This window comes from Peromyscus leucopus, chromosome 1 (genome assembly GCF_004664715.2).
Source record: "Peromyscus leucopus breed LL Stock chromosome 1, UCI_PerLeu_2.1, whole genome shotgun sequence".
In the NCBI taxonomy this organism is placed as follows: Eukaryota; Metazoa; Chordata; class Mammalia; order Rodentia; family Cricetidae; genus Peromyscus; species Peromyscus leucopus.
Genome location: NC_051063.1, coordinates 123,579,145 through 123,602,191, shown reverse-complemented (window position 1 = coordinate 123,602,191; position 23,047 = coordinate 123,579,145). Strand labels below are relative to the sequence as shown.

Below are 23,047 nucleotides of genomic sequence, written 5' to 3'. Positions count from 1 at the left end.
GAAACAAAAACAAGCCCAAACAAAAACCCATTTGTTAGTATTTGGTCAACCTTCATAGCTGAAGGATGGTTCATACTAAAGCTTTTTCTCTTTTCTAGTTTCTTGAGATCTCATATAGCCCGGGCTGGCCTTGAACTCACAACGTAATTGAGGATGAACTAGAACTGATCCTCCTGTTTCTGGTGCTGAGATATTCCAGGTTCTGGGATAACAAGCATGTATTTTCATGCCCAGCCACATCCAAGCCTGTATAAACCCATAATGGGCACAAGTAATGGGCCAAGAAAGGCACGTTTCAGGAGCTTTCCCAACAAACACAATTCCGGGAAAGGGGTTCAATGTGCAAAGTCTTTTATTTAAAATTTTGAAAAGTTAAGACTTAATGACCACCTCAAGATGTGCCATCCCCTGTAAGGAGGACGACAGGTGTGAACTCATGCAGAGCTGTGTTTCCATTTACAGAACTCTGTAGGCACTTTAAAAATGAAGCTTGGCTTCAAAATACAAACACTGGGGGCTTTGGCTCAACCTTTTAATATAAAAAATTCACCGATGTACAAAAATGTGGGTGACAATGACAGCATATGAAATCTGTGACTGAAAGTCCCCGTGAGTGCACGCCATGTGCACACGCACCCGCCCACACATCCTCGGTGTGGAAACAAAACTAATGCAAACCAGTGCTACCAAGAAGCGCCAACATGTGTGTCCTCCGAATATCCGCCAATCACAGACCAGGATCTACTCCAAACATCCAGTAACAAAAAGCACAGCATCTTCCAGGAGCAGCGCAGCCGCTTCTTACTCACGATGGACCAGCACAAATAAACCCAGCAGAAACAGTACTGCATACTAGAAAAGGAAACAGGAACACGCGTCAGGGGCACGTCCAACGGTTCTTAATTAACTCTTTTCTGACCAGAATCAATGACTAAACTGTCAATTATTCCTTCACGCTTTAACTGTAATTAATCCATTTAACAGTTTCCAAAATTAAACAAGACACGGTGGGGGAGGTGGACTGAGTCCAGGGCCTCACACATGCCAAGATGTGTGCTGCTGATCCATACCCTCAGCCCAAGAGCACTTCCCTTTCAATCAAACATACCGTAGACGCTCTCACCTTAAATTTAGGGTAGTCATTCATGAGGATTGTCACAATTCCGATATAAGGAACAAATCTAGAACAAGCAATCAAAGAAACAACTTATCATCACGAAAATGCCCTAAACGGAGCAGCTGCTACCATTTACTGGATTTTAATCACCAGCACCTCCCCAGAGTACTCGGTTTCAGTCACCAAGTCCATTTGCATCTATTGCATCTGCTCCTTTCACCAGCCTGTTGCGAGGAGGTTAGGATTGTCACCATTGCAGATGAGGAAACAGGACCACGCACCAAGCAGCATGGCTGTGTGGCAGAAGCAGACTGGAGATCTCAGGTCTCCAGCTGGTATCTCTAATGGTAGGGGCTGGGTGTGGCCCTCACCAATCATGGTGAGGAGCTAAAGCCCCCACGGCAGCACACTCCAAGGTATTTCCTGTTGAGCGGCCAGTGAACAGAAGAGCTTTCTTACAGAGCTCAGGGCTTCACCACCTGTCCCTTTAACTGCAGTCTGGTCTTGCCCTCTTAATCCTGATTTTATTTTTTTAGACAGGCTCTTGAAATGTAGCCCGGGCTGGCCTTGAGCTTACTTCCACCTGCCTTAGTCTCCTAAAACGCTGGGATGAGGACATGTGCCACTATGCCTAGTTCTGAAATTTTTCTAGAACCACTTTTATCACCACATACAGCAAATCAGTCTTCGCCTCCATCTTCCTGTACACCTCTTCAGTATTTTATTTTGATGACACAAACTTGCTCTTGATGCTTCCTCTTTGGTTCCAATAACCCACAACCTGTTTCTATACCTACCTCTAGACTGCTGTACCTGTACTTTCATTTCTTCCCCAAACTGCAACTGTAAAAGGTGACCAAGCCCACCAGGCATTTACAGAGGCTATGGGGATCTGAACTCAGGTCCTTACACTTGAGCTGCAAGCACTTTAACCATGAGCCATCTCCTCAGTCCTGTGTGTCTTCACTAGCTTTCCTTTTCTTCAGCCCCTCAAACTAGGCAAAGCCGCCCGGTGAAAAAATCTCTTAGCACGTGATACACTGCCACAGAGGGTTTTCTCACAATTGTAACTAATCTGTTTTACACAGTTCTATGGTACCAGCCTCCCGTCCAGACTCTGAGAGTAGCAATCTTGATGCCCCATAACCATTAAGGCCAACATAGTGCCTTGTACATCGAACCTTCCAGTAAACATGTCCAAGTTCGCATGAGGACACACATGCACACGCAGGTTCACCAGGCTGGAAATCAAGCCCAGGCTTCACCCAGGCCAGCACTCTACTGCTGAACCAAGCCTTTTTGGCCCAATACTGCCTGATGGAATATTTGAATATCGGAGGTTCTTCTTTGCATTTTCTCCGGGCTTTAAATCTTCTCTCTATGCAAGACACCTTAACATTGTAAGAATACAGGGCAAGGGCTAGGCACAGTGGTATATGCATTTAATCTCAGCCATTATATATGGGAGGTAGAGGCAGATGGATCTCTTTAAGTTTAAGACTAGCCTGGTCTACATATTAAGTTTCAAGTCAACCAGGGCTACTCAGTGACATCCTATCTCAAAAACAAAATAAAGCAACTCACAATAATAATGATGCAGGACAGAATAAGAAAATTACCAGGGCATCACTGATGTGAGAAAAGATGGTAAGCAAATATACATCCAACCTTCTTCATTTTCTCCTCCACTGCTGGGCTCCAAAGTAGACTGGACACACTGTGTGTGTGTGGGGGGGGAGACACACTAGTATTTATCACAGAGAGGAGAGGTTGGGCCCCAGTGGACTCTGAACTCTTTATCACAGTCCACTCTCACTTTGTAAACTGAAACTTCCTGCCATGCCAAAGGCCACAGAAACAGAAATCACCTCCCACTTAACACCTCCACCATCAAAGCCACAGGCAAACTTCCACAGACATTGTCTTTAGTGTCCTTCACTTCCTGTTAAAAACTCTCATTTCCTATCTTCTGTTCTTTTTCAAAACTAAACCGCCTGCCCCCCTCCCCCAATTTCCTTTCCAACTGCTGGTGTTTCTTAACAGCTGGACCTTCTTTGACAGAATACTTGGGGCTGCAGCTGTAGCCCAGGTGGTAGCATGGCCTAGCACACAGGCACGAAGCCCTGGGTTTGATCTTTAGCACCATGTAAATCAGGTATGGTAGTGCACACCTGTAATTCCAATGTTTGGGAGGTAGAGACAGGAAGATCAGTCATTCTCAGCTACAACAGAGAGTGTGAGGCCAGCCTGGGCTACATGAAACCTTGTGTCAAACACACATAAAATCACCACATATACTTTTCTACTGCCCTCAGATTTTCTGAGTAAACAAATCCCTGAAAGATGAACTTCAAATAATGCTCTTGCACACTCAAGTTCAAGGTGTTTAGGTCTGAGATAAGGTGCATGACACAGATATATGGTGACAAGCAGTTTCACCACAGAGGACCTGTGTCCACACGTGGGTTCCCCAAGAGCCGAAAAGAGACACCCACAAAACATTGCTAAGCTCTGGGAAGGTATCCTTAGCCGGTTTAAATCCAAACCCACAGTACTTCCCACCCCCATACTGCTCAGGTAGACAGCTATGCTAAAGCCAAGCTGCTGGTAAGCAGACTAAGATTATAAATAAGTAACCAAATGCCCCTCACAAACGACCTCCAGTACCAGCTCATGCCAAGTTCTTATCTAGAGGGTAGTGTACGGTCTAGAGTTCACGTGAGCCAAAGTGCTGTTCAGGCTGCTGTGGCGCCGAGCCAGTAACCTCAGCAAGGAGGGAGGCTGGGGCCGCACTGATTCTGCCTGCGCACGGGCTCTATTTCTTATTTACAGGAAAGACTCGCACACGTTTATGGAATGCCTCTTAATGTATTTCAGTAGATGTAGCCAGCCGGAGTGCACTGACGTACAGGAAAAGGACTGTACAGAAACAGCATCACCAACTGATACTTCAGGAGAAAGTGCAGGCCAGAGGTGGCTCAGGACTGAAGAGCACAGGCTCGGCCCGAGGCCCAGCTCTAACTCCAGCTCTTCCATGCTTGCTAACAATGTCTGGAACTACGGTTCCTCTTCTGACCTCTTCTGGCACCAGACACAAGTGTGGTGTGGACATGAACACAGGTAAAACAGCCATAAACATTTAAAATGGTAAAGAAAATATGCTACACAAAGTAAGAGTGGATCTATATTTAAGAAGTTGGGCAATTTGGGAGTAGTGGAGCACACCTTTAAATGTAACGGCTAAAGTTATGTTTTATGTTTAAATTACTGTGCTTAAGAGATCTATAAAACAAAAATGTCTCTAAACTGTGATCCCCATTTGCCCAAGGACAGAGAACTTCTTGAAATGTTGGGAGCTGTTGCTCATGTAAGATAACAAACGTGTTTTCGTTTCTGTAAACAAGCTTGGTTGCCCCAACTGTATAGGATATGCTTGATCATACACAGGCAGGAGGTACATAGCCTTGTGGGTTCTGCCTTTATAAGCCTCTGCCTAATGTAATTTGGTGTCATACTCTGGGCATCCCGGGTATGGACCTGGATAGTGTCCATTGTCCGAGCCAATACTTAATGAAGCTTGCTTCAAATTTGGCTCAAAATTTGTGGTAGTGGTTTTATTCTCACCTGGTGAGATTAACATAATTCCAGTATTTTGGAGACAGAGGAAGGTGGCCTACTGTAAAGTTTGAGGCCAGCCTAGTCCACATAGTGAGTTCTGGGACAGCCAGATCTCCATAGTAACACCCTATCTCGGAAAAAACCAAACTAAAATAAAATAGAAGTTTGGGCTGACAAGATGGCTCACTGGGTAAAGCACTTGCCACTAAGCCTGACGATGACTTTGAACCCTGGAAAACACATGGTGGGAAGAAAGAACCAACTTCCCTAGGCTGTCCTCTGACCTCTACATTGGAACTGTGAAATAACCACATACACATTTATAAAAATAAATATTAATTAAAAAAAAAAAAAAAACAGGTCTGGTGGATGCTTTTAATCCCAACAGAGAGGCAGAGGGAGTTAATCTCTGGTAGTTCAAGGCCAGCATGGTCTACAAAGTGAGTTCCAGGACAGCCAGGGTTACACAATGAGACTATCAAACAAACAAATAAATAAAAAGTCTGGACCTCAGAAGCCAATTTAATAAAATACTATATAATGACCCCAGAGTAGAGTTTGGTTTTTGAAATGATCTGCTTCAAATTAAATAAAAAGTAAGGTTTTTGGGGGAGATAAGATTTAATGTAGCTCAAGCTGGCCATGAACTTTTAATCCTGTTAACACAGGCATACAACCACCAAGCTTAGCTGTTAAAAAGTACATTTAAAAATGTATATTCATAAAAATATATACATTGTAGTTGTTGATTTCAGTCAAGAGAAAGCTCACGTCAAACTCTTATATTTTTAATTTTTTTATTTAAAAATCATTTTTAGGCCGGGCGGTGGTGGCGCACGCCTTTAATCCCAGGACTCGGGAGGCAGAGCCAGGCGGATCTCTGTGAGTTCGAGGCCAGCCTGGGCTACCAAGTGAGTTCCAGGAAAGGCGCAAAGCTACAAAGAGAAACCCTGTCTCGAAAAACCAAAAAAAAAAAAAAAAAAAAAAAAAAAAAAAAAAAAAAATCATTTTTAGACTTATTTTTATTATTTTATGTATATGAATGTTTAGCCTGCGTGTGCGTCTGTGCACGTGTGCCTGGTACCCAAGGAGGTGGTGAGCCTCCATCTGGGTGCTGGGAATTGAACCTGCGTTCTTTGAAACAACGATAAATACTCTTACCCACTGAGCCAACTCTTCAGTCCCGTATTTTTAATTTTCAAAATAGGGTTTCACTGTGCTGCTGCGAACAGCTTCACTTGAAGAGAGCCCCTGTTCCGGCTTCCAGGTAGCTAGGATTATACACATGCGCCACTGTACCTGGACGCAAGCTTTATTTTTTATTTACATGTCACTTACATGCATTTTATGGGCTACCACCTACTATATTCTAATACATGTATCCAGAGTGCACTAAAACCAGTCAGGGTAAAAAACAGCATTTCCGTTGTACCTCAAAGCCTGTGGCAAATTTGGAGAGTAGACACCTTGTCTCTGCACTTATTTCCTCTTAAGAACACTGCTTCCTCTTCTGTTGGGACGGTCTTGTTTGGATACTCTGCACAGCACTATTCTAGTTTTCCCTTCCTTGGCTTCCTTCATTTTTTTCACGATGACATTTCCTACCAACTATTCTGTCCTCTCTCTTTTCTCCCACTGCTCTCTTCTCTGTGACCAACAGGCCCTCTAGTATTTTTTTAACTTCCTGGTTTTTCAAATTCATCTCTATTAAATCTTTAGTTGGTACAGTATTAGTTTCATTTCTGAAGTTTTTATTACATGCTAGAAGATGAATTAACCTTGAAAATTAAGCTAGGCGATAGAAGCCAAACACAGAAGATCACAACTGGATGATTCTGTTTCCATGAACTGCCCCAACAGGCCAAGCCCTAGATGCAGGTCAGCAGCTGTCAGCAGCTGGAGAGGAAAGGATGAGACGTGACTGCTAATGAGTGTGAAGGTAGAGAGGAATGTTCTGGAATTAGGTAGTACAAACTTGTGAATTATACCCCTTAAATAGAGAACCTTCTATCCCCAAATATGTAAATTCTGTTTCAGTAACATTTTTAAAAACAATTTCGGTGCAGAACCTTAGGTATCAGCGTGCAACAGCTCAGAAAAAACACAACTATTTTTTCGTTTTATTTCTAAAGGTATTTGTAGCACAGTCAAAGGCTTGCCTGCAGAAACGCCCTATCCCCAAGAGTGGGGTCCAGCCTGCTTCTGAAATAGCAGCCTGGTGCTTTATAAATTCACTTTCCACCAAGGAGGGCGTCTCACTTCAATGAGTGTCAAGTTAAGTGCTGGGGCAGTGGGGGGGAAAGTGAGTTTGTCCAGGGAAGCCTGTCTGCCAGCTGTTCGTGTCCCAGGTGTTTGATATTTCATAGAAATTCAGATTATTGATTTTTTTATTAACAGCCATTAAAGGGCTTATATTGTTAAAGTTGAGATTTTAGTTTAAACTTTATATAGTTTGGAATTTAAAAAAAAATCTTCAGAAAGACAAGTTAGTTGAGACAAAGAAAGCCTGATTACTAACCTGGAGAATGAGACATCTTTTAACCAACAAAGGGACAGAATAGAAAGACACAATTGTGACAATAAAGAAGAACCAAACACACATAAAGGGACCCCCTACCCAAGGTTTCTCTGTGTACTCCTGGCTGTTCTGGAAGGAACTTGCTCTGTAGCCCAGGCTGGCCTCGAACCTGAAGATCTGCCTGTCTCTGCCTCCCAAGTGGTGAGATTAAAGGTGTGCGCCACCACCGCCCGGCTAAAGGGACACTCTTAAATGGAAGGAGTATACAGAAACAGTTCAGCAAAGTTTGTCAAAAAGCTTTAAAGTGTACATATGCTTTACCCAGTAACTCAGATTTTTTTATTTTACTGGGAAGACTGGGTAAAATCACTGGATATGTCTAACAGCAAGACGTTCATTCTAACAGTGTTCACAAAAACAAACAAACAACTAAAAACAGGTCGGGGCTGACGCTAGGACACCCAGTAGCTGTATGAGCTACCCCAAGAACGGAGTACTAGCTCTGCAAATGATGGTAAATGTATTGATTTGTAAACACACCTTGGAGTGAAAAGGGAGTTGTACAATAGTGGACTATTCTCCCCTTATATACCTAATGTTTTTATGAATGTGTAAGCATGTACACATTAATGCCTGCATCTTTGTCCCATACATAAAGGCTAAAATCAACAGGTTGATAGTAAATATTGATGGAGGTGGAGAAAGTAAAGCAGCCGCTTTACCTTCTGACAACTGAAATTTCCTTATCATTCTAAATGTATCTGCAGATTTACAACTGAAGGAAAAATAGAGGCTAAGCCGGGCGGTGGTGGTGCACGCCTTTAATCCCAGCACTCGGGAGGCAGAGGCAGGCGGATCTCTGTGAGTTCGAGGCCAGCCTGGGCTACCAAGTGTGTTCCAGGAAAAGGCGCAAAGCTACACAGAGAAACCCTGTCTCGAAAAACCAAAAAAAAAAAAAAAAAAGAGGCTAAAAAGAGATTAATGAGTCTGAAAAACCATGACAGGAGCATCTTTGGAAATGAGGGAAATTTGGAGATCTATTTCTCAGAGGCACAGATGACCTAATGTGGATCATCTTTAGCTCCAACACAGGTTATAAACATTCTCCTGAAGTTGGATACACACGCACGCACATGCAGACAAAACACAACACAATGGTACTGTTCTGATCTGGATTCCTTCCCATCTCTCAGGCTACAACTGAGAAACTTACATTCAGGAGCAGCCACCTCCTTCTGCACAGCAGTGTCCCAGGGAGGTGGCTGTTCCACAGCTGATTTACATAGTAAGGACAACATTCTGACAATAGTAAGAATGCTATGAAGCACCGAAAGCGAGAACCAGCACCCGCCTATGTGTGGGACACCATGCTAGCAATTCTGCTGTGATGACGCAGAGGGCGGGCTCTGGAGCTCCAGCCACTTACCACCACCATCAGCGTGATCTTACATACATAACATGGCTTATCTGAGTTTCCTCATCTGCAGAATGGGAATATTAGCGTTGTTTGGAGGTTAAAATGAAGCAATACTTATAAGGCACATACAATGAGTGTTTGGTATATAGCAAGCCCTAATGAAGGTGAGTTATGTTAATACTATTAGTACATTGAAGTAGTAATTCCATACTTCCTTATACTGTAACTTACAATTCCTGTCCTCCACTGATCTGTTCTCCTGATAATATCTGAAATGAACAGGCTTAACATAATTTAAAAATTTCATTTAACCTCATCAACGTCAAGACTAGAATCAAACATTATAGGATAAATTAACACAATAAAATTAATTTAGATGAACAATTAAATTGTCTCAATAAATTTCTAATAACATAAGTTTTATGAAGCAGCATTAATACTACTCTGGACCCAATAGCCTGACCAACTACTGACATCAATATTCCTTGAGTGAACTGAATAACTGATTCTTGGTTTTAGAAAGAGAGTCTCATGTAGCCCAGGTTAACCTCAAACTCACAGCTTTTTAGTGAGTCTAGCCTTGAACTCTTGATCTTCTTGCTTCTACTTCCGGAGCCGGGATTACAGGTGTGTACCACCACACCTGGCTAACAAAGTTTTTAGTTAATTGTGATACGCAGTATTCGATCTTATCCCTAGTATTCTACTCTTATTTGTACCCACTCCTCCCCTCAGGAGTAGTATGACTTAAGACTCTGATGCAGTTTAAGATGTGTATCTCTTAAAGACAAAAGGTGACTTGGTGGAACCAGGGCTGACTGCTTTGCATTCAGCTGCACAGTCAGTAAGACCATGTTTAAAGCGATATGAAAAGGCCAAGATGATCCCCTGGGTACTTACCCCCTCGCTCTCCCTACAACGTCTTTCTTCTCTAGCCAATGTTGTCCTTGTTTATAGAGGCCTCGGTCATCAACGGCATTATTATCTCCTTTGGTTAAAAACTTGATATGCCCATTTTGCCTTAAAAGAGTAAGGGAAACAAGTCACCAAAAATCTTCATGGCATTCACTGCACAGAATCTGCTCTTCTTAACGAGTGCTGGGTAATCATGCCTAAGAGAAATTCTTTAGCTAGCTAGAAGAATGTTTATAGCTGGACTGCTTAGCTAGAGAAAGATTAAGAATAAGTGAGAAGTGTAACATTAAGGAGCTGAAATACTTATACGAGCATTATGAACACAGTTGTAGAAAAACATGCAATGATACTAGATGATCATACACATTTTACTACTTGAAGAAAAGATAAACTAGCATATATAATGAACTTCATTTATATTAAAATATGCACAACCAATTTTCTATAAACATAAAAATCAAAGGGAGATACTAAATTATCCCTCAGGATATAACTGTTGAAGTACAGACTACGGGCAATTAACAAACAGCACAGTTCCTTTAATAGCATGGACATCTTCCCCTGGAACAGAGAGTCCTGGAGAAGGAACTCTAGATGAAGTCAGAGTCTATACAGTGCAGCCAGTGAATGGCTCAGCAGGTAAAGGTATTTGCCACCAAGCCTGACAACCTAAGTTTGGCCCCCAGAAAACACATGGTACAAGGAAAGAACCAACTTCCCTAAACTGCCTTCTGACTACCACATGCACCTGGTAGTGCCCCCAAATAAAGAAATATAATTAAAAAACAATAAAAGTAATTAATAAATACAAAATACAAGGCCTAAAGTAACATAGATCAAGGGATAAACAGTGCCTACCTACAGCATTCTGTAGTTTCACATTGTCTGATTTTTCTTTCTAACAAATATGCAGTTGTTAGAAAAACAAGTTTGTTTATTGGCTTTGGTTTTTCGAGACAGGGTCTCACTGCACAACCCTACCTGGGCTGGGACTATGTAGACCAAGCTGACCTTGAACTCAGAGATCTGCCTGTCTCTGTCTCCTGAGTGCTGAGATTAAAGGTGAGCACCACCACTGCCCAGCAGAAAAATCAGTTAAAAAAATAAAAGCCTCTATACTTCAGATTTGGTAGCAGTTATAATACTATCTTGGGCCAGGTATGGTGGCACATGCTGTTAATCCCAACACTGAGGAAGCTGAGGCAGGTGGATCTCCATGAGTTCGAGACCAGCCTGACCTACAAAAGAAATTCAAGGACAGCCAAACCTGTATAGAGAACCTGACTCAAAAAACAAGACCAGGGACTGGAGAGATGGCTCAGCAATTGAGAACACTGGCTGCTCTTCCAAAGGACCCAGATTCAATTCCCAGCACCTAGATGACAGCTCATCTGCAACTGAGTTCCAGGGAATCTGACACTCTCACACAGACATATATGCAGCCAGAACACAAATGTCCATTAAAAAAAGAAAGACCAAAACCAAAAAAAGTAAAACCCCAAACTATCTTGACTAATCAAAAAAACGATGACTTCGGGGCTGGTGATGTAGCTTGGTGAATGCTTGCCGAGATATACTAGGCCTTGATTGGATCCCTGCACCAAATAAACTGAACACAGCAGCACCTCCTATAATCCCAATCCTTGGGGGTAAAGGCAGGAGAATGAAGGAAAACAGTGGGCTACATGAGGCTCTATCTAAAAAAAAAAAAAAAAAAAAAAAGGAAGGAAGGAAGGAAGAAAGGAGAGAGGGGGAGAGAGAGATGTCAAGAAATTTAATGCTACTAAAAAATGGTTAAGACTTCCAGTAATTTTTTTAACTGCTTTTAGATTTCTTTTATATGTATTAGTGTTCTGACTGCATGTCTGTGGACCATGCATGTGTCTGGAGCCTAAAGAGGCAGAAGAGTGCACTGGATCACTGGACCTCAAATTCCAGGGACTTGTGAGCTGCCATGTGGGCGATGGGAATGGAACTGGGTCCTCTGCAAGAGCAACAAGTGCTCTTAACCACTGAGCCACCTCTCCAGCCCAACATCTAGTAATTTATAATGTAACTGAAAGCAAAGCATAATTTACAGTTACTAAAGATCAGACTAAAATTAATAAGTTTCTTTAACAATCACAGCCTGTAAAAAAGAAAATTAGCTTCAGGTTCCTACTGACTAATATCCACTCAGGAAACCAACTCCCAAGATGCTAAGAAGCACAGGTGAAAACTGGGAGGTGTTACAAACACCAAAGACAGTTAAGTGCAAATGCCACATTCCAAATGAGGTTCCAGTCAGAAAAAAATGCAAATCTATACAGAGAAAAGTACCCTGTAGCTGACAATTCAGTAGGTGAAAGAGTGTCTGAGCTATCCTGGGGGTTGAAGAGGACAGTCAAGAGCATCAGGAGAGAGTCAGTTAAAACAGAAAGTGGCAGAAGGGAAGAAATACTTCAGACTGGGCTATTCCCAAGGGCCTGATGGTCAGCAAAACAATGCACACGCTTTCCCCCTGCTGGGCTCTGATCCCTGTTGTTTCCTGAAAAAGCACACATCTCCCTCATCTACTTAGTGGCAGAACAAACACTCTTCCCTGGTGACTACCCCTCAATGCACCTATTAAGATATGCTCCAGCCAGGTGTGGTAGTGCCTGCAAGAAATCCCAACACACAGGAGGCAGAGGAAGAGATTCCCTCAAATTCTGATCCTCCTGAGCGTTGGGGTACAGGTGACCTTTCCTCACTCTGCCACACTGGGTGGCCTGACGCTTGTCATCCTCTTGACTCCACCTCTCTGGTACTGGGATGAAGGTATGTGCCACCCCAGAGATGTAACTATTAAATGGAGAAAAGCTACTAGATGCTGGGCCAGTGTTCATTTAGGACCTTTTCAAGGCAAGAGAGCCTTTTGGGTCTCCAGTATGCAAGCCTTTTTGTTCCTTTCTTTCTCTCCTCTTGTGAACGTTACTTGAACTACAAATATTACATACTGGAATGAACAGGCGTGAACAGCTGGACAGGGACCATCCACTTGAGAGTTCATCTTTCTGCAATCTTTACATTACCTCAGAAAAATGAGACCCAGGGAAGTGGAAGGTTTTGCTTGTTCTTCTCACTCTGAGGGGGTTGGAACGCTTTTTTGTATGTGTCCTTTCTGCTTCTAAAATGTAAGACTCTATTTAGAAAAATAACTTAGATTTTAGAAATTTATCGTGGGCCTGGCACACTGGCACATACTCTAAGTCCTAGCACTAATGAGGCAAAAGCAGGAAGGTCGAGAGTACTCATTTAGTGTTGTACACACATAGAGTGCACACGTGGAGTTCAGGGACAACCTCTGAGAGTTAGGGCTCCTACCATGTGGGTGCTGGGGACTGAACTAAGGTCATCAGGCTCGGTGACACACGTCTTTACCCACTGGGCCATCTCACCGGTGCCTTGAGTTTGAAATTTTCAATTCATTTATCATTATATTGTGAAGGTGTATTGATTGCCACAGTCGTGGGTGGAGACTAGAGGAAAACTTCTGAGGCTGGTTCTCTCCTTCTGCTGTGGGTTCCGGGGACCAAGGCCAGGGCATCAAGCACCTTTAGCTACTGAGCCATCTGGCCAGCCCTCTTACTGAACTTTGAAAAGCTGAAAAATTTGGGTCTGGCCTGGGTTTGAATCCAGTATTCCAAAAGAAGCTGACAAATTTATTATCATTATACTGCCTGATAGCTTTTGTTTTCATTTTAGAGATTAAGGTTATTATACTCCATTATAGCAGGGGATTATATTTAGGATTAATCTTTATCACATGATTTTTGGGAGTTACACACAGACTGATAAGGAATTAGAAAAGAACATGAAAAGCCTCTGGAAAAATCTTCCGAGAAATAGATGGGTTACTAACTATTCAGCGTTTTCCAAATGTTCACCAAACTTTCAGACATTCATAAAATTGAATGGAAAGCAAAGGTCAAGGGTCCCTTACTCTCTACAATGTTTTATTATTAGAGAAGAGTCTCATTTAGCCCAGGCTAGCCTTCAACTTGCTATGCAAGCCAATGACCCTGAACTGGTCTGTCTCTGCTTCCCAAATGCTGGGATTACAGACATGCACCCCAAGGCCTGGGTTTTGTATTGCAGTGTTGGGAGCTAATCCAGGATCTAGGGCTTCATTCTACCAACTAAGCTACATCTCCAGCCCTCTTTATTAATTTTTAAAAAATGTTTTATTAGCTGGATAGTGGTGGTGTGTAGCACTTGGGAGGCAGAAGCAGGTGGATCTCTGTGAATTCAAGGCCAGCCTGGTCTACAAACTAAATTCCAGGACAGCCAAGACTGTCGTACAGAGAAGCCTTGTCTCGAAAAAATAAAAATAAAAAGTTTTACGTATATGAGTGTTTTGCCTATATGTGCACCAATGCCTGGTGCCCCCAGGGTCAGAAGAAGGCATCAGATCTCCTGAAACTGAAGTTGCAGATGGTTACATGCTATCATGTGCTTGCTGGGAACCAAACCTGGGACCTCTGTGAGAGCAACAAGTGCTCTTAACTGCTGAGCCATCTCTCTAACCCCGCTCTTCAATAATTTTCATATGTCAATATTGAACACTTCAAACTGTGAAACAAAACTTTTCAAAGACACAAACAAAAAGCTGGCATGTACTTTTCATGGATCTTCAAGACTCGATGCACAATAGGAATCTCTCTTCCTTCTATCCTGAAAACGACGATTTCCCCCACTCGTATGGGATCTTCAACACGGTTCGTGAGGAAAAGGAGGTCCCCTCTGTGAAAGGCAGGTTCCATGCTGCCACTGAGGGAGAGAAGATACAGAAAGATAAATACATCTATTCAAAATCAGATATTCAACAGAGCAACATATACCAGTGTGTCCCATGATGTACTCAGCATTTTAACAACCAGGGCACCGTAGATGACACTGTCTTCAAAACAAGTTGCCTTAATCGTTTCATTTATTCATTTTGGCGACACAGTTACAGTCTCACAGTAGAGGTCAGGCTGCCCTCAAACTTATGGCAATTTTCTTACCTCGGCCTCCCACGTCCTGAGATTACATGTGTGCACCATCACACCCACCTCGGTTCCCCTCAACTAGTAAAGGAATTTTTAGTTGTTAGTCTTTACTAACTAGTTCCATTTTAAGCATTACGATTCAAAGATGCTCAAGTCTTGAAAAGGGCAGTGTTACCAATTCCTTAACCTTTTAAAATTTCAAATGACAAACAATATAAAAGAATGAACTTTAAAAAACCACTGCCCTTATTCTGGCTTCATCTGAAAATACTAAACATATTCAAATATTCAAATGAGAACCGGATCATCCTCTGCCATTTATAAAGATAGAGACTACGATGACCTTATGAGTTCAACTGATTATGGAGGCAAACAGCTCATCAAGTCACAAAACAGAACAGAGAGAACACTGGTGTTACCAAGTCATTTCTTTGTTTTGAAAAGAGAAATCTGAAAGACTCCTGGGATTTCTGTCTGAATTTCAGGAACTAGGAAGTGAGAGGAGCTCATGGAGAGCATCTTTCTCCACTGCCTGTCCTGCCTCATACCCGGTTCTGAGAAGGTCCTAAGAGATTTGCATGTACATCTTCAGAAACTCAAACTCCAGTTTTCAATTACAAGAACATTAGTAAAAAGTAAACATATCAGCAGGAAATGGAACTCAAGACAGAATATCCAGGCGCAGACACTGTTGTTTGAAGACTATATACAGGAACAGCAGTGGTTCCTAAACTCTCTTGTACATTGGAATAACCTGAGCAGTTTATATAAAATCCTCATGCTCAGGTCACACATAAACCCATTCATATCAGAATACCTGGGAATAGGAGGCAGGCATCACTGAATCCCAGGAAATTCCACTGGAAAGCAAAAGTGGGGAACTATGAGGAACATGTTGTTTGTGTTATTATTTGTGTTGAAGGCTAGCCTGGGCTAGGTAGCCCACGCAGACATAAAATTCACAGCACTCACCCAGGTGGTGGTGGCACATGTCTTTAACCCTAGAACTCAGGAGGCAGAGGCAGGTGGATCTCTGTGAGTTAGAGGCCAGCCTGGTCTACAGAGTGAGATCCAGGACAACCAAGGCTAAATAGAGAAACTCTGTCTGGAAAAAGCAAAACACCAACTCACAGCACTCTTCTTGTCTCCCAAGTGCTGGAATTATAGGCATATTTGTAGCTAGAGTTTTCCTGCCTGGCCCACAGTCAGGACAAATCTTTGTCACCCGCCAGTCCCATAGCCGCTCAGACCCAACCAAGCAAACACAGAGACTTATATTGCTTACGAACTGTATGGCCGTGGCAGGCTTCTTGCTAACTGTTCTTATAGCTTAAATTAATCCATTTCCACAAATCTATACCCTGTCACGCGGCTCGTGGCTTACCGGCATCTCTACATACTGCTTGTCCTGGCAGTGGCTGGCAGCGAGTCCTTCTGCCTTCCTGTTCTTTTATTTCTCCTCTCTGTTAGTCCCGCCTATACTTCCTGCCTAGCCAAGGGCCAATGAGTGTTTTATTTATTGACCAATCAGAGCAACTTGACATACAGACCATCCCACAACACAGCCAAGTGCAGACCATCTCAGACACCTGCACTCAGGCCCATGGTCCTAATCATCCTCTATGTGGAACTGCTGGGTAAAGCCAAGAGGAACCTAAGAACGGGCTCCCACAGGACATACAGAACATCACACAGCACATGTTTGTCTGTATGTTTACTGTTTTGCTGAACTTGAACTCACAGTAATCCTCTGCTGGGATCACAGTCTTGCGCCACCATGCTAGGCTAGCACATTTAAACACCCTCATTTCTCCGTGTACTGAGAGATCCACCTGCCTCCACCTCCTCCTGAGTGCAGGGATTAAAAGCATGTGCCACCACCGACTGGTGTACATGTTTATTCTTAAAGCTTTTGGTACAGGCAGGCAGATCTCTGTAAGTTTAATGCCATCCCAGTCTATATAGCAAGCTCCAGGACAGCCAAGACTACATAATGAGATCCTGTCTCAAAATTAAATAAATAACTAAAATAAAATTGTTATTTAGAATTGTCAGGCTGAGGCTGTAACTCAGTGGTAGAGAACTTGTCTAGAATAAACATGGCCCTGAGTTGACTCTCCAGTTGGATCTACCAAAAAAAAAGAAAAAAAAAAAAAACTTTTGACATACAGGGCTACGCGTGCACACACACTCACACATACACACACACACACATATCACACACACCACACACGACAAGGAGAAAAGGAAAAAAGGATGCACATACAGAATTATTTCAATTAAATGTAAAAATATACATGAAAAGAGACTACAATGTTAGCAGTGATTTTTATCTCAGAATTACAAAGACGGGTTCAGCTAGAGTTTTTCTGTTTCCAACATTTCACACGATGGGAACATATTGACTTTTTCTTATTAGAAAAGCATTTCTCCTTAAAGGTCACTATGACAGTCAGGCAGGAAATGACAAGGGCCTGAAATAGAACAGCAAGGGGAACAGCTATAAAGGAGCGGAGAGGGGAAATAATCGGTGGCCAATTAGACACAGGGGAAAAAAGAATGACCCGCGGGTTGTGGCACTGCAACTGAGCAGATACGGTGACCGTCACAGATACAGGGAGGGGAGGGTCAAAATGAAGACGGATTTTATTTTCATCATGCAGAAATCAAGTGTCTGGTCAGCAGTCAGGTGAAGCTGTCTGGTGGCGTGAAATAAGCCATAAAAGCTTTAGGAATTCCTATGTAGATGCCAATTTAACCACATGAAGGGGGCCAGAAGTTGCAGAAATGCCTCGTAATACCAGCAGCACCGGGGAGGCGGAGGCAGCAAGACTGAGTTTGGTGTCAGCCTGAGCCACACGCCAAGACTGTGCCCCCCAACCAAAATAAAGAGATCAAAAAAACCATAAAGTACGTAGTAGAGGGGAGGGAGGCCTGGGAGTGAGTATGCTTGTACACCTCACATAAAAACAGCCCTGGGGTGGGGAGTTAGCTCAGTGGTAGAGCGCTTGCCTAGCAAGCGCAAGGCCCTGGGTTTGGTCCTCAGCTCTGGAAAACAAACATACAAAAAAAAGGAACAGCCCTATGCCAAACTAGCCACAAACAATGGCTCAGCAGTTAAGAGCTGCTCTTACAGAGGACCTAAGTTCAATTCCCAACACCCAGGTGCCAGCTCACACCCTCTCTAACCAGGGGATCTGATGCCTCTTCTGACCTCCACAGGCACCAAGCACAGAAGTGGTGCACAGACCTGCATGCAGGCAAAACACCTACACACATAAAACAATAAAATTTAAAAATAGTAACAAGAAAACGGACTAATGCAAAAGAAATTTTAAATATTAAAAAGTATGTAGTATGCCTGCCCAAAGATGGCACACCCTTTAATCCCAGCACTTGGGAGGCTGGGGCAGGCAGAAATCTGTGAGTTCGAGGCCAGCCTGATCTACTGAATGAGTTCCAGGACAAGCTAGGGCTGCACAGAGAAACCCTGTCTTGGGGGAGGGGGGTACACGTAGTGAGACCATTTAAAATGTTATTATCACCACTATTATTGTTATTATTTGTGGTGTTGGAGAGTGAAATCCTGACCTTCCTCATGTTATGTAAACATTTTACTACTGAACTACACACCCAGCTCACAAGGATCACTAAAAAAATAAAATTAGCCGGGCGGTGGTGGAACACCCCTTTAATCCCAGCACTCGGGAGGCAGAGCCAGGAGGATCTCTGTGAGTTCGAGGCCAGCCTGGTCTACAGAGCAAGATCCAGGACAGGCACCAAAACTACACAGAGAAACCCTGTCTCGAAAAAAAAAAAAAAAAAAAAAAAAAAAAAAAACCAGAAAAATAAAAAATAAAAATAAATAAAATAAAACTGAGGAAAATTGTTTAAACATTAAATGAATTAATAGTAAATCTAATATCTGACTAAATTACACCCCTTATTGTGTTGTTTTTTGAGACAGGGTTTCTCTGTGTACCCTGGCTGTCCTGTAATTCATTCTGTAGATCAGGCTGGCCTTGAACTCACAGAGATCCACCTGCCTCTGCCTCCCAAGTGCTGGGATTAAAGGGGTGCGCCACCACTACCTGCCAAATTACACTTTTAATACGCCAAATTTGCTTCCCTTTTCCCTTTTAAAATGAGACAGGGTTTCATGTATCCCTGGCTGCCCTTGAACTGGACATGTAGCAGAGAAGGACCTTGAATATCTGATCTTTCTGTCTCTACTTCCTGAGTCTTGGATCAAAGGTATGCACTGCCACACATTAAAAAAAAAAAAAAAAAAAACAAATGAGCAAAAGCTGTATGGGTGTTTCACATGGGAGCATGCATGTATGTTTGTGTGCTGTGTGCATACCACACCTAGTGCCCTCAGAGGCCAGAAGAGGTATGGTCACACTAGTCAGACTGGCTGGAACAATGTAGCCCGGGTCGGCACCAAACTCAAGATCCTCTTGCTTCAGCCTCCCAGGTGCTTGAACGTCAGCTATGAGCTACCACATTCAATGACACTTTTAGTTTTTTTGTTTTGTTTTGTTTTCGAGACAGGGTTTCTCTGTGTAGCTTTGCGCCTTTCCTGGAACTCACTTGGTAGCCCAGGCTGGCCTCGAACTCACAGAGATCCGCCTGGCTCTGCCTCCCGAGTGCTGGTATTAAAGGCGTGTGCCACCACCACCCGGCGACACTTTTAGTTTTTTAACTGACACATTAAAAAAGGCATACATTGGTGCTGGTGAAATGGCTCTTGCTACCAAGTCTGATGGTCTGAGTTCAATCCCTGGTTCTCACATGGTGGAAAGAACCGATGCCCATAAGTTATCCTCTGACCTCTACGCGTGCATCTTGGCACATGTGCATCTATACACTTCTATAAATAAATAAAGGCAATAAAAAGTTTATATATTGGGGTCTGGGACTCAGACTAATCGGGCAGGGTGCCTGCCTGGCAAGCAAAAACCCTGAGTTCAATTCCCAGCACTACATACTGGGCATGTTGGCAGATGCCTAGAAGCCTAGCACTTGGGAGAGAGGCAGAAGGAAGAGAATTTCAAGGCCATGCTTGACTACATATAGAATTCAAGCAGCTTGAACTATACAAAGAAGGAAGGAAGGAAGGAAGGAAGGAAGGAAGGAAGGAAGGAAGGAAGGAAGGAAGGAAGGAAGGAAGGAAGGAAGGAAGGAAGGAAACAAAACCAATTCCCTCCCCACCCCAAAAAAAGAAGAAACGTAAGAAAAAAGCAGCAGCAGAAGCAGGGAAGCTCTGAGTTTGTGCCTAGCCTGAGTCAAGCAGCAAGACCTGGTCTAAAGAAAAAACCGACTGACAGGAGGGGAGATCTTCAGAGAAAAGGCAATTCACGATTCTGTGGCCGGGAAGAGCTTTCACTGAGGGGACATCCCAACACTGAGAGGGCATCCCAACACTGAGAGGACATCCCAACACTGAGGGGACATCCCAACACTGAGGGGACATCCCAACACTGAGGGGACATCCCAACACTGAGAGGACATCCCAACACTGAGGGGACATCCCAACACTGAGGGGACATCCCAACACTGAGGGGACATCCCAACACTGAGAGGACATCCCAACACTGAGGGGACATCCCAACACTAAGGGGACATCCCAACACTGAGAAGACATCCTAACACTGAGAGGGCATCCCAACACTGAGAGGACATCCTAACACTGAGAGGGCATCCCAACACTGAGAGGACATCCTAACACTGAGAGGGCATCCCAACACTGAGGGGACATCCCAACACTGAGAGGACATCCTAACACTGAGAGGGCATCCCAACACTGAGGGGACATCCCAACACTGAGAGGACATCCTAACACTGAGAGGGCATCCCAACACTGAGGGGACATCCCAACACTGAGGGGACATCCCAACACTGAGGGGACATCCCAACACTGAGGGGACATCCCAACACTGAGAAGACATCCTAACACTGAGAGGGCATCCCAACACTGAGAGGACATCCTAACACTGAGAGGGCATCCCAACACTGAGGGGACATCCCAACACTGAGGGGACATCCCAACACTGAGGGGACATCCCAACACTGAGATGAGAGAGCATGACACAGCCGGAAGGGGAGGGGAACACCGTGAGTTTCTTCTGGGTTACTTCAGATTTCATTCTCTTCAGTAGAGGTACTGAACTTCAAGGACCTTAATGTCTACCTGTGGTCAGATATGCCTAGGAGGATTCATGCAAACTGAGCTTACCTTTAGGGCTTTGGTGAAATTGCTGGATTCTGGGAATAAAACTCTCTGACATGATTTATTATATTAACTGAGATTTCAGGTAATAGGCAAAGCTTTTTTTCTTCCCCAAGACACTGCTTGACACTCAATATATAGATAGAGCTGATGGGCTTTAAACTTGAGAAGCTCCTCTACCTCCTGAGTACTGGATTAAATGCATGCCCTGTACACCCAGCTCAAAGCTCCTCTACCTCCTGAGTACTGGATTAAATGCATGCCCTGTACACCCAGCTCAAAGCTCCTCTACCTCCTGAGTGCTGGATTAAATGGACTGTACATCAAGCTCAAAGCTTATTTTTTCTGCCTTTACATAGCTGTTAAAACAACAACAACAACATGGGCTGGAGAGATGACTCAGAGATTAAAAGCACCGACTGCTCTTCCAGAGGTCCTGAGTTCAATTCCCAGCACCCACATGGTGGCTCACAACCATCTGTAATGAGATCTGGCACCCTCTTCTGTATACATAATAAATAAATCTTAAAAAATATTTAAAAACAACAACAACAACCTAGCTGGGAATGATGTCCATGGGCAGAAGACCAAAGATCACTCCAAGTTCAAGGCCGGCCTGGTCTACATAGTGAGTTCCAGGCTAGCCAGGGCTACACAGCAAGACCCTGCCTCAAATAGTGTGAGACATTATCTCAAAAACCCAAACCAAAAGCACTACCTTAATTTTGCTAGGGGTCATGTAGCAGCAGAGCATTCGCCTAGCACACAGGGTGGTCTCTAGGCTTCCCCAACACTGGAAACGTGTCCAGAGTACTGCCCCATTTTAACGTGGTCTTATGTTCCAATCTTGAAGTAGAGAGCTTCAATTCATGCTGCCCTCCAGCACTAAGGGAAGACACCAACCACACTACTGGGAGGAAGTGCAGGGCTTGGATCATGGAAGTTCCGTTGGGAGACTCCTGCTGGGGCTATTCCCGATGAGAGTTTCTTTAGCCATTAGGAGCTGACTGAGACCGCTGGGATAAATGGGAACTGGACTAGGGGACTTGGTAAAAAAGAAAAAATGATGGTAGCTGATATGGTTGCTATACACCTATAATCTCGGCACTTGGAAGTCTGAGGTAGGAGGATCATGAATTCAATGCCAGCACAGGCAAAACTGTTTAAAAAGGAAGAAAGGCAAACATTCTAACATTCTTTTGTTTTGTTCTGTTTTTTTGGTTTTTCAAGACAGTTTCTCTGTGTAGCTTTGGAGCCTGTCCTGGAACTCATTCTGTAGATGAGGCTGATCTTGAACTCACAGAGATTCACCTGGCTCTGCCTCCCGAGTGCTGGGATTAAAACGCCCTCCCGGCGTTCTTACCATAGAAACTCAACCGAGAATGGAGAGCCTTATGAAATGGCAGGCACACTTACGGTAGTGATTGTGGCGGTCTCGCGGGTCTATTAAAAATTACTGCTTCTGTATATCACTCATGCCTACGTAAGTCCTAAAGAGGAAGGCAGCTAAGTTAACTTCAACAACGGAACAGCTGCACCCCCTTCCTAATTGTACTGTATTAGCTCCAGAAAGGACTTGAGAGTTACAAAGTAAGTCCCCAACTAAGACAGAGCCATAATGATTCAATTAAATAACCACATAGTAATTTCCAAAAATTAGTTACTAAATTAGGTTTTAAAGTCAGTAAGATTTATAGTGCAAAGATAGGAATGGAAACAAGGTGGAAAAAAATTCAGTATTATCACCAAGAGATGGTATTATTCCCTTCAAAATTCCTGGCATCCAGCTTAGAAATGACATTTAAAGGTCAAGAGAAAACATGGAAATAATTAGTGATGCTGCCAGCACTGAATACATGATGCAGGAACACTCTTCAGTGGAGGCCTATGCAGCCTAATGAACTAAGCCCCAGGACTCGGATACTCTGCAAACTAAGGAGCAAAAAGACAGAAGAATCTGAGGGAAAAGTACAATGAACGAAATACACTTTCTTAAGGGGGGAACCAAAAACAAAGTCCACATAGCAACCTTGTGTTTTTTTTTTTTTTTTTTAAGACAGCCTTCTCATGTAGCCCGGGTTGCCCATGATCTCCATATATAGCTAAGACTGGCCTTGAACTCCTGATCCTCCTGCCTCATTCCTGAATACTGGGATTACGGGCATGAGCCACCACATTCAGCACATAGCAACCAATGAGTAGAAAGGATCCTGGAGAA

General features: G+C 43.4%; 1 protein-coding gene across 2 annotated transcripts in view; it reads right to left on the bottom strand.

Moving 5' to 3' along the window:
- Positions 1-334: 334 nt before the first annotated feature.
- The window catches only part of Sec11a (SEC11 homolog A, signal peptidase complex subunit), a 43,239-nt gene continuing 20,526 nt past the window's right edge, over positions 335-23,047 (bottom strand). The window contains exons 3-7 of one of the 2 annotated variants that reach the window (XM_028873777.1): positions 14,227-14,376; positions 9,571-9,690; positions 8,902-8,953; positions 1,124-1,181; positions 335-852 (exon numbers count right to left, since the gene is read on the bottom strand). In XM_028873777.1, the coding sequence (XP_028729610.1) occupies positions 1,140-1,181; positions 8,902-8,953; positions 9,571-9,690; positions 14,227-14,376 (364 nt within the window). In that variant the 3' untranslated portion in view covers positions 335-852; positions 1,124-1,139. The remainder of the gene's footprint in view (positions 853-1,123; positions 1,182-8,901; positions 8,954-9,570; positions 9,691-14,226; positions 14,377-23,047) is intronic. The other variant, XM_028873778.1, reaches the window with a different exon arrangement.